Source organism: Trachemys scripta, chromosome 4 (genome assembly GCF_013100865.1).
Source record: "Trachemys scripta elegans isolate TJP31775 chromosome 4, CAS_Tse_1.0, whole genome shotgun sequence".
NCBI classification, from domain to species: Eukaryota; Metazoa; Chordata; order Testudines; family Emydidae; genus Trachemys; species Trachemys scripta.
The window spans coordinates 6,399,068-6,415,063 of record NC_048301.1 but is presented as its reverse complement, the minus strand read 5'-3'; the positions used below and the strand labels follow the sequence as shown (position 1 = coordinate 6,415,063).

The 15,996-nt window shown below is 43.4% G+C and overlaps 1 protein-coding gene across 1 annotated transcript; it reads right to left on the bottom strand.

The window, feature by feature from the left end:
* Nucleotides 1-6,510: 6,510 nt before the first annotated feature.
* LRR1 (leucine rich repeat protein 1) lies at nucleotides 6,511-14,927 on the bottom strand. Its single transcript, XM_034767908.1, has 3 exons — nucleotides 14,916-14,927; nucleotides 10,780-11,507; nucleotides 6,511-7,632 (listed from the first exon to the last, which is right to left on the bottom strand). The coding sequence occupies exons 1-3, from the start codon at nucleotides 14,925-14,927 to the stop codon at nucleotides 7,380-7,382; spliced, it is 993 nt and encodes a 330-aa protein (XP_034623799.1). The 3' UTR covers nucleotides 6,511-7,379.
* Between the last annotated feature and the right edge of the window lie 1,069 nt (nucleotides 14,928-15,996).

Here is a 15,996-nt window from a genome sequence, read left to right as displayed (position 1 = left end):
AAGTTTATCTCCTGCTGACATAAGTACCTTATTACAGCAACACAATAACACCGCCTCCCAAAGCGACTCAGAGCCATCGTTGATCTACTTAGGTCAATGCAGTGACAGCAGACACTGCATTACTGAGTGGACCCTAACAGTCCTTCAGCAGCTGTCCCACAATGCCAGTCTCCTCGACGGTGGCTGCTTCCATCACAGCCACCGGAAACCCACATGCCTCCCTACCTTTTTAAAAATCACTTTTTATCAATGCCTTTTCCTGTATGCCCACCTTGGGCAGCACACCTACCAGCTCACCTGTTGTGTGCATCTGACCACAGAGCCCTCCCCCCGCCCCCCCCACACAACTACAAGACATGCTCCTGCTGGGAGCAGGGAAGATGTCTTCTCCCCACAGCCCAAGAGGATCCAAGGGGCTGTGCAAGCCCAGCTACAGAACAGCTATAGAAACACAGAAATCTACGTAGAGATTGCACAGGGGATGCTGAAATGGAAGTACAACACAGAGGAGCAGCAGGGCCATATGCAAGCCAAGGAACTTCACCAGGGATACCAGAAGGTGAGGGAGGGCAGCAAGAAGTCTGGTGCTGCTCTGCAGACCTGCCATTTTTACAACAAACTGCATGCCATACTCGGCAGTGACCCCACCAGGAGCCCACAGATGATTGTGAACACTTCACAGGAGCCGGATGCAGAGTCCCCTGCTGTGAATAGTAAGGAAGAGGGGGAAGAAGCACCGGGGAACTCAAATCATGCCATGAGCAAGTTACTTGAAACTCCATCAAGTCATGCCAGTCCCACCAGCTGAGCACAGATGATACCACTGGGGAAGGGATTTTTTTTTCTTTTGGTTGCCCAAAACTTCACCACCCTTCCTCTGTTAACAATTTTCCCCATTTACAGCTGGCACCCATCCCATCTGCATGTGGACAGAACAAAGCCATTGACTTTGGATTGCTTACTTTACTGGTATTGTGTTAGAAAATGAAAAATAGGGAATAAATTCAAAGAAATTAGTAGGAAAATCGGATCACACAATCCCCATCAGATCAGTGTCCTGTGCTCAGGTAGAGGTAGAGCAAAGAGGTCGAGGTGGCATCTGCTTTTCAGTTCTTTGGCTTGTTAGGCTGGGCAGGGGAGGCCACCTGGAGTAGTTTGTTAATCTGAATAGGGATGTCCCTTTTATCCTCTTGAAAGCTCTTGATGAAACGTTCGTGGAGATACTCTGCAAACCTCTCCTGAAGATTTCTAGGGATGGCAGCCTTGTCTCTTCCACTGCCATAGATGACTTTCCCATGGCACTCTAGCACCATTGCAGTTAACAGGCTGGCAGCACATAGGCCCGGCCGGCTTGGGGACATCACTAGCAGCTGGAATCTCTGAGCTTTGTCACCCTCAGGAGGGAGATATTGCCAGAAGCACCATGGCCTGTGAAAGTATTACCACAATTCATTGCACTCTCTATACCCGCAGATGGGGATGGGCACTCGGCATTCAAAGCTTCAACACAACAGAACAGCCCTCTGCCCTGCTGGGCCAGGCCACCTTCACCATGGTGCGAGCTGCAGAGCTGCTGTTGTGAGGCACTCCAATGTTAAAGTAACATTTCCAATTAAAGATATTGACGGGAATAATTCAAGGGAGTTTTGAGACTTATCTTTCCCTTTTTGTTGTGACTGAAATATCTAATGGTGTGCCTGTTTTAATCAGCAGCCACTAGTGTGGTGACCTAGAGAGGTGCACCCAGCACACCTACTGAATGTCTGATGCTGATCAGGATGACGAGGACTACAGAAGACATGTCTAGTCCACAGCCTCTGACTGTGAACACAGGGCTTAAAAGGACCATATGATGGGACCATGAAGAAGGATCAAGACCGAGGAGCACAGGACTTGGAAAGGAAAAAGGACTGTGATGCAGACTGGGAAATAAACCAGGACATCATGGGTTTGGCTTAGGCAGCAAACTCAGATGTTGCAGAGAATTACTGACCTACACGCCAAAGGATCCCAGACTCAGCAGCCTTTCCCATCACTGGAGAACTCCATAGTCGATGCTCCCTATACCCCTCAATATTCCCACCCTACTACTCCATACTAGAGGACAAGGAGAACCAGAGCTACACATACACCAACTGGTAAAAAGTCCGGTTAGGTGCATGTGTAGCCCCGGCTACTCCATTGTAGTGGGTTTTATGTAGATGAGTAGGTATTCACTGTTTAAAACCCTAAGCAAAAATGGAAGTAAAGTACAGTTCACCCTGTTACAGTGTTAGTAAAATGTTTTTAACCTTGAGCTTGCACCAGAGAGATGGCAGAGAACATAAAGCAGCAAGTGGGACAAAGTTTTTTAAAAAATGGAACACAAATTATGGGATGGAGAAAGTGGCATGGTGGGAACTTGACCCCTAAATCCCTGGCAAATTGCTGATATCTCATAAGACACTGAGCAGGACAATAGCATGGGGCACACTGGGATACTTACCTGTGGCACACTGCATTCTACTTCAGTGCAAGCACAAGTGCTTGCATTGGTGCACATACAAGTCAAACTGATACATAAAAGTCAGCAGCTGTACATTGACATAATTTGCGTTGACATGGCTGTAAGACTAGCTAAAAGGTAGTTTGTGGAAAACGGATCTAGAGTTTTCCTCCCCAATGGAATTCAGTGACAGTATTTAAAAGTAACACCCGGAGACTACATTCTGCCCCTGCTTTAAAGTGGTTATGCTGGTAGTAGGATAGTCTCCCATGGAGCATGCTTCTTTGAGGGTTAAATGTCCCTTCCCCCCTTCACACACAATGGCATGGCATTCTAGCACCACTTTGTGGTTACAGAAGGGAATTTTTGTTTTAGTGCAAGCTATGCTTCACATAGGTTTATAAACCAAATAACTGTGTGTTAAATTCAAATTGAAGACTTCAGTTGCAGACAAACCCCTGGATTAGATTTTATTTCACCATCTTTACTAGCATTGCTACTGTTGAACAAAAGCACTGCTCTCACGTTTCACCTAGAAGCTGGAGGAAGGTTTTTATTGTAGGTCTCCATCTTTCCATGCCGGAAGTGCTGCATTTCATCACGTCTCTCCCTCAGATAGATAGTTTCCTTGTTTTTTTTTTTTAATATTTCTCTGGTCCTGAAGTGAATCTCTATCCTTGCAATTTAGAGCAAACATACATGGCCCTCATCAATTCTGTGGCAGATTAGTGCTACCTAATCACAGCCTCTGTGCAATGTGGTATTGACAGTTGTACAGGTACAGTTGTTTGTAGTTATTGTATCAGAGGGTATTTGAACAGCATTGTTTATGTCCATATTTGTAAATGCTTAGTGGCTAAATGAAGACAAACCATTCATCAGGCTACATATTAGCAATCTTAAATTCAAACTGGAGATTATTTTTGTGAATTTTATGGGGTGTGGTGATGATAAACACATTAAAGATTGTGAGGCACATGGATATATTACAATAATGGATACCACGAGTACGATAGCGCTAGGCTAATTTTATAAATTAAATCTATTTAAAAGGTAGCCCATAGCTAAGTGCCACTGAAAACTAGGCTATGTAAAATTTCAGTGTTAGTCAAGTTTGTTTATTATTTTAAGGTAGAAAGCTAAATGATAGGTACTAATTACATTTCAAACAAGTCTCATGTTAGAGTATCCTTAACTTCAAAATGATTTGACCAATTGCTTTCACATCTGCAAAAGAGATTCCAGTCTATTCAGAGTAAATCCCAACATACTTTCCCTATACAAAATTGTAGGGATTTATAATGGAATTCTGGTCACAAGATTAACTAAGGAGCTGATGCAGAGTGTTTCCATGTTCGGGATAAATTTTAATCTTGGTAACTCCAAAACAAGCTTGACCAATTTTCTTCATAGTATTCAAAAGTTTTCCATAGCTTTAAACATACACTTGGAAATTTTCAAGTCCAAAGTTAAAAAGGACTGGGGCTAAAAGTATTGGAGCGCCACAATACTAAGAGAGAAGTTGGTCTCTCCATAACATATCAAAATAAGTCAACTCATCCATTCTGTTCAGGTTGGATCGGGTATTTCATGGAATACTCAGATACAAATTAAAGTATGTTCCCTTTGATTACATAAAAGTGTTCATAGGAATTTCTCCCAGAATCACATTAAATAAAAATGTAAGTGACTTCTATGAGAACACAGCAGTTTTTCCACCTATTCATGTCTTCCCTTTGGGAAGCCCTTCATGTGTTTCATGGTCACTAAGTGAACTGGTCAAATGACATGGACTCGAGTGCCAGCAATGTGCAGGTGACACACAGTTCTACCTATTGTTCACCATACGACCACATCACTACCACCAACGTGGCCCAGTGCTTGGATGAGATCAGTTCATGGATAAAGAAAAGCTGGCTGAAGCTGAACCCAAGCAAGGCAGAGGTGGTGCTGGTGGCAAGAGGAATGGACTTTGGAGTTGCAGTCTCCTTTGGTTGAAGGTTCTCACACACACACACACACATTGTCAGTTCAATAAGTAGCTTAGGAGACTCCTGGTTTCTCACTTACACTAAGCTCTCACAAAGAAAGCGTTACTCACAGATGCTGCTATCATCTCTGATTGGCTAGGGGAGGCTCTCCCATCCTGGTGAACAATTACATGGTCTCAGTTATTCATGCCTTCGTTACCTCTTGACAGGACTGCAGCAGTATAGTATATCTGGGCATGAAGCCCTCGGTGCTTAGGAAACTTCATCTAGCACAGAATGCTGCAGCACATCTCCTCAGCACCGCTGGCAACTGTGAACATGTCAGACCTGTTCGCCACTCATTACGCAGGCTTCCCATAGAATACTGAACCAAGTTCAAAGTCTTGGTCCTTATCTTTAAGGTGTTCAATGGCCTGGGACCAGAGTACGTAAAAGATCAACTACAGTTCCAGAATGAAGATGTGGTTGATAACTTCGATCCTCTGGGCCCAATGGAACTTTCCACAATAAGGGTAAAGCTCATCTGTATATGAGACAGAACTCTCTGAGGCCCACCCAAACCCGTGGAATCAATTCCCGCAGGAATTAAAGACCATCACAAACCTCCCCACCTTCCACTCCCAAGTACATGGCACACATTTTTCCTTCACCTTCTCTAAAATAAATTGAAAAACACTCCACTGCACACAGTTCACCTGGGGAGAGAGTGAGAACATGACAGATGTTAGTTATGATGCTTAATGTAATAGTGGAAGATGCTCAGATACTATGGTTATGAGCTTGGTACAAAAACCTACACACAACTCCGGAGGATCTGTGGCACCCACTACCTCACTCCTGATGCTTCATGTCACAATTACTATCCCTTCCAAGTTAATTCTGTGACAATTTGATTAATTGTATCCAACCCTCACCATCAGGAAGGGCAGACATGTTGGATGCGAAAAAAGGAAGCACATGTGAGGACAGGCAACTGAAGAATCCTGGAAGAATCCCCCATATAAAACAAGATTAAAATAATCCCTCCTTGAATCAGCTGCCCAACTTTTGTTCAAGACGACACCAACTTTCCTCCCTATATATTGGCAATTAACCCCCAAACCAGTCATTACTTCCCCATGAAGTGACTTGCTCAACTGTTATTGCTATATTTAAAAAGTCCATACCTACCTTTGTCTCTCCGCTCCACCCCGTTCTTGAAAATGGATGATGCAGTGCACATAAAATTTCCATTTGTAAATTAGTGACCAATACCTTAGCTATTAAGACGGCCTCAATCAACTAGGTCACTGTTTCATTCACCTTGCAGCAGAGTTTCTGTGGGACCTGTTTTACATTTAATTTGTTTGGTTTCTTGAGATTAGTTTTAAATAAACAGGTGTATATAACTTCCTGGTTTGGATTATTTCAGTAATTAAACAGCTATATAAATACAGAATAATAAAATTGTTTCATTTACTAATATAGTGCTTCAAACATTATATAATGATGAAAACACAGTATATAAACTCACATGACTTTTGCTACCAGTGTTAGAGAATGCATTAGTGAACATGAAACTAAACGTTTCTAAACTGTTTTGACTAGCTTTGGGAGGTTCCTTTCCCTAAAGAAAAGTATTTTTCCCTAGAGTGCATAGTTATACCGATATAGGCCTGTAATGTAGACCTGGCCTCAGAAACCTGGAAAGGTGGGCAATGTACAGCCCATGCTATGGTAATCAGTAATACGGCTCCAAAAAAACAGACAAAAGGGATGTCAATGTTACATTTCCTCTCCAAAGCTGTAACATGTTTTGATGTGTCCAAGCTCCTTCGGCACCAGCAGCTTAAAGATTGCTCAGAAGCTCTTCTACTGAATAATTAAGCCACGGACAAGACATGAATTAGGAGTGCGAAGGCTCTCCAAACATTTCAGCATCTTGGTCAAGATAAGAGACTGGGACTAGTGCCCGGAAGGCATTAGATGATCATAATGGACAAGTGCAATTGTAACCCAAAGCAAGATTTGTATAAATTCACACGTGCAAGAAAAAGAATTTCACCATTTAATAATTGAAGTAATCATATAATGAACATCCCAAGAACCTTAAAAATTTACATGATGCTTAGAAATAGTAAACAATTTAGGTTGTGAGTGTGAAGCTGTCTTTTCTTTCTCACATGACAAAGTTATAAAAAACATTTGTTCCAATAAAAAAAAATCACAATACTGTTTCCTGTTTGAGGTGAGCACCCTACACATGGAATTGTTTATGGAACCGAAATACCTGAAGAGTGTTTTAGAACTACTCATACTCTTTGGCAGCAGACTACTTTGCTGCTCCGCAATAAACAAGCGAGTGAATAGACATAGGACTCCTGCTCTCTAGCAGGAAAGGCACCACACTGTGCTCTTGCTGAAGGAGAATAGTAGATTCTGGACTAGGAAAAGAGTCTAGTACTCTCTAGCTGATAGAATTCAGAGCATCAAGCAAGGGAGGGCGTACAAGATTGACAACAGAAACAAGCAGAAATTCACTCAACTCCCTCCTTCCGGCAAGAAGCGGTCCCCTATTCCATAAAAAAGCATAAAGAGAAAAAATAATGAAGCTTTGGAGAAAGTTACAGCAATATAAGCAAGCTAAAATACATTCTTACTAAGATTCAAGTTGGGAGTGATCTCTCTCTCTGCACTGAAGTGATAGCTACTTAAGATTAGTGAAACTTTAAAGCAGACACACCGCATCAGGCTTCCAGTGAGAAGGCTTTGTAAGTTTGACATTATTAACTATTTGTAGTGCACATTCAATGGTTTGTCTCCATTTCATAACAGCAGACAAGGACAGCCAAGCAACATTTGATTTCAGAGTCCTCCATCACTGGATGAAACTTCCCACAACAATGCCTTGCTGTCCCTTAAGGTCACCTATTACTTTGCAGATATCTATCTAGAAATTGGGAATAACAAGTTAGAGAGCAAAAGTAACAGACAATGGGTGCCTCTGTACCTCCCATGTTATCTACAAGGACCACAGTATGAGCTACATAGTGGAGATTCATGGTCACGGTTGTCTGAATGAAGCAGCTTAGACAGGCATTTCCACATTGACATGTTTTAGCTACTTCCAGATCTTCACAGAGGTGAGAAGGAAGGAGATGACGACCATAAGGGATTCTGTTGAAAAAGAGGAGTGTGTGAGAACATACTGCAACAATAACCAATACCAGTCAAATTTAGTGATTGACACATGCATTGCTAGCAATTGTGCTATGAGATATCCCTTTGCAAGAGGAAAAACATAATTCAAGTTTGAAAGAGTCTGTTCATCATCTACAATGCCAGACTAGCGTTCCAGCCAAGATGGATGTAAACAAAGTGCAGCCGTGTTCCTGGTTGCTTTGTTAAGAACCAGGAACCTGGATCAAGACAGACACAGTGAAAAAGAGCCAGAGGGCCATGCTGGTTATAAAAAAGCATTACAGTGCTAGGACAGATGCAAGGAGAAAAAAAAAAAAAAAAAAAAAAAAAAAGAGTGGCAACATGAATTTAGCAACAATGCTACACATTTGCCTCCACCCCTCCCCCCAACACTGGTTAGCAAGATCTCTGTATGATCCCTCCCTCCAATCCATTCATAATACATAAAATATCTCAAAGCCTGTGACATAGAAGAGACAGCGATGTCAAATATTACTCTTATGCTGATAAGAGTAAGCAGGAGATAGCATAAATTAGATATTTATAAAAACTGCTTTGAAATAAACAAAATGATAGTATGTCCTAGACATCTTAACTTGGGCTTCTTGCTGACTTACCTACCTTCTCTGTCATGACACTCAAGAATCACTTCAGATCAAGAACTAGAACCAAGAATTCTCCCTCACTCAGTTATTGTTTTAAACAACCATAAGAGACTCTGCCCCCGAAATTAGTTTGCTGCCTTTGATCTGTTCCCAGTTCCCTCTAATTTGAGGAGTGAAACCACAGATAATCCAAAGTCCGATTTTGCACATGGAAAACTATAACGCTACAAAGTATAAAAACAGATCCCAAATATAGTTTAGGGATTTTGGGAAGGGTTCCTTCTGAGGCCTTGTCTACACTACGGGGGGAGATCAATCTAAGTTACGCTACTTCAGCTACGTGAATTATGTAGCTGAAGTCGATGTACTTAGATCTACTTACCACAGGGTCCACACTACGCTATGTCAATGGGAGATGCTCTCCTGCCAACTCCCCTTGTGCTTCTCCTTCAGGTGCAGTACAGGAGTCAACAGGAGAGCGATCTGTGGTTGATTTAGCAGGGCTTCACTAGACCCGCTAAATCAACCACCATTGCATCGATCCCCTGGTAAGTGTAGACAAACCCTCAATCTCCCCTCATCCTTGGAGTCAATTAGCAGCAATGCATTAAAATGATTATGCTTTGCATATTAACTAAAAGAAGCCTTCCTGAAATCTAACTGGCTAGTGTACTGGCATCTCTAGAGACCCTACTAAAAGGGAGCTGGTGGCAACCCCTATATTTAGGTTGCTTAGCACTTTTCTGAGAAATATATATTAACTTGTTGCAAGTGTACTTTGTATTTGGAAGTGGGGAAAAAAAAAGTATTCACAAAGCTTCATCAGGACTGTATTGAGTAATTCACCTGCGAAGGGGAGGTCAGTGGCAGTGAGAATATGAACTAGATGGGAGCTAGCCAGTAAATTCACATTATGAGAGTACCCCAAATACCTGTAGGTACTTGTCTGGAAGTACAGGTCACAAGTGGACAGGGCTTTACAGTTTATATTTTAGAGAGAGGACTGGAGAAAAATTCCAGAATTTTGATAATCTACATTTTATTTCCCTTTTCTTCTGTCTCAGGATCCTATATTACACCTTCCTCCCACCTCTCCTAATCCCAACCCCATTTTCTTGTGTAGTCCAGAAGCAGCAGGCTCTTACTCTTACAACCTGGGACTTGAGCATTTTACCTCTGCCTGTCTCCCCTAGGGGCTGTTACTGGGCATGGCAGTTTCACTCCTAACACAGCTGCTGGTTTCTATACAAACTGACAGGCAGTAACATTTAGGAGTTGCAAATTGTAGTAGCCCCAGGGGGGTGCAGATGGCAGATACTGGCCTTGCAGGGAGGCTGCTTATTTCCTGCAAGCATAAGATGGTAATTACTTATAAAAAGCAACAGAGGGTCCTGTGGCACCTTTAAGACTAACAGAAGTATTGGGAGCATAAGCTTTCGTGGGTAAGAGCCTCACTTCTTCAGATGCAAGTTTATATGCATCCGAAGAAGTGGGCTGTAGTCCATGAAAGCTTATGCTCTAATAAATTTGTTACTCTCTAAGGTGCCACAAGTACTCCTGTTCTTCTTTTTGCGGATACAGACTAACACGGCTGCTACTCTGAAACAGAACCCTCTGTTGCTTTTTACAGATTCAGACTAACACGGCTACCCCTCTGATACTTAATTACTTATAGTTACTCAGAGCTGGGTCCTTTCAAGTTAGAGGCGAAAAGCACCACATCCTAATCCCTAAAGCCAGTTAGCAATCCTGATGCTGCAGTGGTTCAAGAAAGCCAGTGGTAAGGTAGATAGCGACCTCAACTGGAATGATGTAAGTACAGCTAGACATTTACCTTCCAAGCAGTCACCTCACATTTAACCAAAATCTTTCCAATGCTGCTCAGATCTTCTCTAAGGCCCTATCCACACCAAGAGCAGAACAATGTCCAAACACATTTGCAGCTGGCAGTTTCAGTGTGGATGGGTTTCTTTTCCGTTTCAAAAACCAGCACATTAGCAGAAAATGGCGACCCACTAGCAAATATTTAGCATGGTTTCTAACATGGGTGCGTGAACACAAGCTGAGTGGCAACCATGCGTGAAAGCCGCCTCAAGCCATAGTGGATAGGACCCAATATGAACGATATACCCACATGACAAAACCCCACCACAATAGGAACCCTGCACTGGTAGTTTTAGAAGAGATCAATGATCATGGAAACTGGTGTATTCTCATAACTTGAGAGAGCAGATGTTCGTTACTGAAACTATACCTGTTCTGTGGATAGAGGATTTCAGTCTACAGGTTTCACGCTGACCCCCCCTTTCAAAAGCTTCAAGTTACAGTGAAAACAATCTCAGATTCTCACCATTATTACACTGAGCCTTGAGAGATGAACTTACATTGAGTTTAAAGGAACTTTTCTGCTACCCTGTAATTTACTGTAATTGCATGTACATTAGAGGTCAAAGTTAAACACTTGCCAGGTTGTTTATCATTCTTTTTCAAAGCTACAGACCAATCATTCTATTCTTACCTGTAATTTACTGTTGCTCTTGCAGCAGATTCTAATAAAGTTAATGGTATTTTGAGCTGTATGCTGGGAACAAGAGGATTAGGCTGTTCAAAAGGGTTTCCAAAGAGATCTAACTTCTCAAGCGAGAGATTTCTGAAGTCACTGGGCAAAAATGGAAGCTTATTACGGGCTGCTGACAGGAAGCGTAGTTGACTTAGCTGGCCCATCTTGAACGGCAATCTAATCAACTCATTATCATCGAGCTTTAAGTGAATGAGTTCTTGCAGTTGACAAAACTGAACTGGAAGTGCTTTGATTTTATTTTGGCTGAGGTCCAAAAACTGGAGAGACTTCTGAAGCGTGGAGTTGCACAGAGCTACGCAGAAGGACTCCAAGTGATTGTTGTGCAGATTAAGCTCCTGAAGGCTGACAAGGTCACCAATAGTTTCTGGCAGCTTTTTGATATGATTGTGGCTTAAGTCTAGTTTTCGGAGTTTTTTCAGACAAAGCATTCGCATGTCGACTCGGGCAAGTTTGCAGTACGAGGCCTGCAGATGTTCGAGGGAGTAAGGAAAATTTTTGGTTAGCGGATAGTCTCTTCTCGACGTAATGATCATCTTAGTTTTAGGTTTTTCAACTTCCGAAGTCTTTGCTGGTACCAAGACTGAGAGAGGCAGCGCTTCAACATCGGTGCCTCGGTGAGCCAGCCTCACTGCTGCAAGGAAGCTCTTTAAATTGCTGGCATTTGCCTACAAAAGCAAAAACAGAATAACTCTAAACGTTTCACTTTTAAACCTCCTGTACTTGTGCTAGCACTTTCTGAACTCTTTTGTACAGGAGAGTGTGACAAGTGACACTGAGTCAGCAGGGCAATGAAAATGGCTACGGGGAAAAAGAGACCTAATTCAGGCTTGTTCTGAATTCTCTAGTAATTGTATTTAAGTACCAATGATGCAAAATTCAGTTAGGGAAGTTACAACCTCTCCTAATCAGTCAGAGCAAACAAAATGCACTACATAGCTCAAAAAAAGAACGGAGCGCAAGAGTTTGAAGCTGAGAAGCTAGCACAGAATAAGGGTTGGAAAAGGAGGGCAGCAAGTCACAGCTGGAACAAGTTAACATGCCCATTTTTACAGACTACACACATGGGGTGGAGGGGGAGGCAAAGCTTTAAGGCTATAAACAGTGTTTCTGATGGCCCTTAGACAGAGAAAAAAACAACACCACAGGTTGAGCATGGGTGGCATTCTGAGTTTAAGGCACAGTGGAAACTCTGGACTAACTGGTTTAACATCGGTAGAGCAAGTTCAGATGTTCTGAGACAGAGGTTAACTGGTTGCCCATAGTCACACAGGAAGCTTCTGGTAGAGCCAGGCAACCTCCCTGCTTTTCTGAGGAAATAACCATCCTTGCTTTAGGTTGGGCCCAGCACAATGATAGCACCCCTGACATATCACATGAATAGCTTTGAGGAATACCAGACGACTTGCATGTTGAGTAAAGATCAAGCACAACTTTCATAGATTTAAAGGAGGTCTGTATTGGTACAGCTGAGGTTAAATAGTATGGCGTCACTTTCAAATACCTCAGCTCTTTTGAAAGCTTCCCAATACAGATCTAATCCAAACTACCTCTCATAGAAAAGTAACTGGCATGCAGTAAACAGCCAGATTAAGCCATTACGCACCTCAAAAAACAAACAAAAAGGAAGATGATGAGGTGTTCCCACAGACAACATGCACTTCTCTCTCTCAGTCTTGTGGTTCAGGACTGTGCGGAGACTTGGGAGATCTGTACTCTATTCCCAGCTCTGATAGTTTGTGAGCTTCGGCAAGTCACTCAATCTATATGCTTCATTTCTCCATCTGTAAAATGGAGGATAGTAATTCCTTTCTTCCACCCATTGTCTGTTTAGATTGTAAGTTCTATAGGGGAGGGGACTGTCTCTTACTATGTGTCTGAAGTGCCCAGCACAATGAGGCCCTAATCCTGGGGGCCTCTAGGTGCTATTGTCATACAGATAAACCATATTTGATTAAGATAGCAGTAAAGACCAAATAAACATGATTGCACTGCTAACAGTATGACTGGCTTTCTTACTAAGCCCACAAATATCTAATGTCAATTAACTCCCCATTCAATGTTAAAGGTGGCAAATCAAATCTGAACATTAAAAAAAAACAAACCTCCAGATCTTTGGGGAAGTGGGTAGATTTGTTGTGACTAAACACCAGAGAACAAAAGTTACAGGTAAGATTTCCTTTGCTCTAGAAGTGGATACTACAGCAGATGCCAACTCCTGGAAACTAAGAAGATTTTGGATGCCAGAGGCTGAAGTTAAAACATTCTGCAACTTCAAGATGAAAATACCTTGTCTTTTGGTGTCTCAAAAAGAAAATCCCTTCACATTATCTAAGCAAAGTTAGTATTATATCCCTAAACAAGAACAAGTTGAGGAGAAAACCCACAAAGACGTGCCCATGCAAATAAAATAGGTAAACGGTTACTCTCAGAAGCGCTCAGGAAATGACTTTGATAGTAATAAGTGAAAACTGGAATCAAAATATCAGAGTCCCAGCAATAAAAAAGGATATTGTAGAAGCATAGTAAGCAGTCTGTGTTGCTGCCCTACAAATCTCCCGGACCGGAACTGATCTGAAGCTGGCTATGTAAGTAGACATTCCTTGGACCTAATGGATCTTAATGTGATATTGCTGGTGCAGGCCTGCTAAAGGAAAATAAGACAGTCAATTGTAGCATGATCTTTTGCTTCAGGGTTCTAAAATAAAGCACTGGATGGATGTTCTAAAGATCTTTACTCCAGAGAAACTAGGAACCTCTCCACAACAAGGTTATGAAAGAGAACATTACCAGAAAGGATATGGAAAAATTATTGGCAGGGAGATTGACTAGTTAAGCTGGAATTCTCACCTTTGGGAAGAGAATAGGATGAATCCCCGTGGGAAGACAGTGCCCCTCTGCCCCGTTCAGGCTGTGAGGGGGCCAAGCTTTGCGCTGCAGTCTCACATCCTGCTTAGCAGCACAGGGCAGGGAGGCAGGTTCTGGGAGCTCAGCCCAAGGGTGCTGGAGTTTGGGCAGATTCCTCCCTCTGGGGGCACAGGACTGCGTTTTGCTGAATGTCCCAAGCAATCACCCCCCACCCCGTTGCCATAACAAATAAAAATGTGCCAGCTCTATCAGTAACCTGTCCCCTCACCTCCAGGAGCACTCCTGGACGAGGCTGCTGTTGAGTCTCTGGCAGGAGGCTCTTTTTCTACAGGCTGTACAGAGGTTTGTCTCCTCCAGGAAGGCGTGGGACATGGAAGATGTTCCCAGCCCTGAAGAAGCTGGTGGGCTTGGACCAGGCTCCAGTCAGAGACAAGAATATCCCTGTAGGACTGCAGTCCGTGAACCAGGGATGCAGAGCAGGTTTGCCAAGGGGTCCAGTATAATATGAAAATTGTTATCCGAGGGGACAGGAAAAAATCATACTCTGGCGCTGACTCCAGGGGAAGAACTTTGTTGAGGAATATATTCCTACTCAGGAGATCCAAGTCACCAGCATCTACTGGAACTATGAAACCAACAATGATATGGCATGAAGGCTCTCGTCTGGGATGTAGCTGACAAAGGAAAATGCAAAGCCAGAGCACCACTAATTCTTAAAGAATTTAGAGTGGATGTGTTCCTAGCTCCTGAAGCTCATTCGGGAAGCTGAAGTCATTGTCAGCAGGAAATCTGAACTCAAGATTAGAGTGGCTCAGAAGGAGGTTGCATCAGTTTTGTGAAACGTCCACATTCATATCCAATGAAACATGGAGCTTTTTAATAAGAGGTTTTAAATGTAATAAGCAGCTCATGATTTACCTTCTATTGCTTCATGAAATGCTGAAGTTAGCAACTAAATAAACTAAGGGGATACTGTAACCTAGACTGACAGATGAAGTCAGTCAAGCAGTTTTCCTGCAGAGATGTAATGAAATCCAAATGGGTCTTTAAGCCACACACATTTTCCACTTCAATTTGTATACCTCTTGTAAAACCCCTGAGCCGCTAGCAGGCCTTCAGCCTTCTGCTCAAAAACAAACCTTTGGATTTGTACCATTTCAGAATCAATACTGAGAGAGAAGGATCTTCACTCAGGATGCAAAGAATACTCCTGGAGGCATTCTGCGCCAAAAAATTAAAAATTCTGCAAATTTTATTTGTCAAAACAACACTACATAATCATGCCAGTTTCAATTATTTTGGTAATTTATTTCAAAATACCTGTCAGCAAGTATGTCTGCAACAATACAGACACACAAAAATTCCCCGGGGAGTAAAGATTTAAAGAAACCCCTATGACAACCCAGTTCGTGTTTCTCTACCCCCTCCCAAACCCACCTGCAGGGCCCCCCCAGCCAATACACACGAACCACCTCCTCTCCAGAGCCCAACCGCGGGGCCCCCCCAACCCAGATACCTGCAACCCCTCCCTCACAGAGCCCAGCTGCAGGGCCCCGCCTTGCCCAGACAACCATCCCTGTCCCACCTCCCCCCCCTCAGAGCCCAGGAATCCAGAGGGAGAAACAGCCTGATGCTTGGTCCCAGGCTTGCACAGCTTCTTGCGTGCTGCCCTCTCCTTCCCTCAGGGCATGCTGGGAACTGCAGCTGCCAGGAACCCTCTAGCTCCGTAGTTCTAAAACTGTGGGTCAAGACCCCAAAGTGGGTCACAACCCCATTTTAATGGGGTCGCCAGGGCTGGCTAAGACTTGCTGGGGCCCAGGGTCAAAGCCTAAGGCCAAGGGCTTCAGCCCTGGGTGGCAGGGCTAAGGTTACAGATCCCCTGCCTAGGGCTGAAGCCCTTGGGCTTCGGCTTTGGCCCCCAGGCCTGGGGTCATAGGGCTTTGGCTTTGCCCCCGCCCGGCTCAGGCGGGCTCAGGTTTTGGTCCCCCATCCTGGGATCCTGTAATAATTTTTGTTGTCAGAAGGGGTCGCAGTGCAATGAAGTTTGAGAACCCCTGCTCTAGCTCTCTCCCCCTCCTCCCAGCAGTGTCTTCTATCTGCAACCTGGGCTCTGCAGAGTCCAGTGCCCCTAGTGGCGGCTAGCAGCACTGCAGCCCATTTCTGTGGAGGAAAGGAAATTCTGCACACATGTTAAGTTCTGCAAAATTCTGCATTGCGCAGTGGTGCAGAATTCACCCAGGAATAAAAGCAGCACACTGGTTCTAAATGATCTTATGTGACAAAACGTTC